Source organism: Hippocampus comes, unplaced genomic scaffold (assembly GCF_001891065.2).
Source record: "Hippocampus comes isolate QL1 unplaced genomic scaffold, H_comes_QL1_v1.1 scaffold99, whole genome shotgun sequence".
NCBI lineage: Eukaryota > Metazoa > Chordata > Actinopteri > Syngnathiformes > Syngnathidae > Hippocampus > Hippocampus comes.
The window spans coordinates 1,451,860-1,452,833 of NW_017805134.1; the positions used below are offsets into that span (position 1 = coordinate 1,451,860).

At 47.7% G+C, this 974-nt stretch overlaps 1 protein-coding gene across 1 annotated transcript in view; it reads left to right on the top strand.

The window, feature by feature from the left end:
* Positions 1 to 974, top strand: part of rapgefl1 (Rap guanine nucleotide exchange factor (GEF)-like 1) — a 20,570-nt gene that overhangs the window by 9,409 nt on the left and 10,187 nt on the right. The window contains exon 2 of the mRNA XM_019866314.1: positions 13 to 119. Within this exon, the coding sequence (XP_019721873.1) occupies positions 13 to 119 (107 nt within the window). The remainder of the gene's footprint in view (positions 1 to 12; positions 120 to 974) is intronic.

Genomic DNA, 974 nt, shown 5'->3' on the forward strand with positions numbered 1-974 from the left:
GGCCGGGACAAGCCCGGTGGCGGCTTCGCCGCGTCGCGGCGGAGGGCCAGCCTTTCCCGCGTCGTCCCCTTCTTCAGGGAGCCCTCCCCGGAGGGGGGGCAACCCCGCGAGGTGTTCAGGTAGGCGGCGGGGGCGTGCGCGAGAGCGTGCTTGCGCGGGCCGCTGTTTGAAGGAGAAAGGAGGGAGGGTGCTGCGGGGGCCGCGGTCGTTACGCAACGCACGGCGCACAATGACGTCACGAACATCCTTCGGCTCAGCAACCTGCTGATCCACATTTGAAATGCTTGCAGAAGGAAGCAGAAATTTATGGTGCCTCTCTGACAGCAGAAGGCCTGTTTATGAAATCACACCGTGTCCAAAAAAATCCTTCGGTTCCTTGAAACTTGCAATATGAATTGAAGCAATTATGACGAGGATTATTGTCCTACACCTTTATGAAATCCATGCGAATGTAACCCATTGACAGAGATATACACACAAACACACACGCACACCCACGCACACCCAAAATGTCCTGGACTTAAGCTGAAAATGTACTATGATTCAATATGACGCCACTTTTGAGGAACATCTTTGAAAAATAACATTAAGCTATTAACTTCCATGTTCCAATTAAGTCCATTCACTGACTTTTTGTCAGTGCAGTACAAGATTAAGTCATGCACATGTGAATATTTCACCGTGTAAAAGGTTCATACCTGATAGTGTGAGTTGACACGATGGAAGCAGAAATTTACGGTGCCTCTCTGACACCAGAAGGCCTGTTTATGAAATCACACCGTGTCCAAAAAAATCCTTCGGTTCCTTGAAACTTGCAATATGAATTGAAGCAATTATGACGAGGATTATTGTCCTGCACCTTTATGAAATCCATGCGAATGTAACCCATTGACAGAGATATATATATATATATGTATACAAACACACACACACACACACACACACACACACACACACACACACACACACACAAA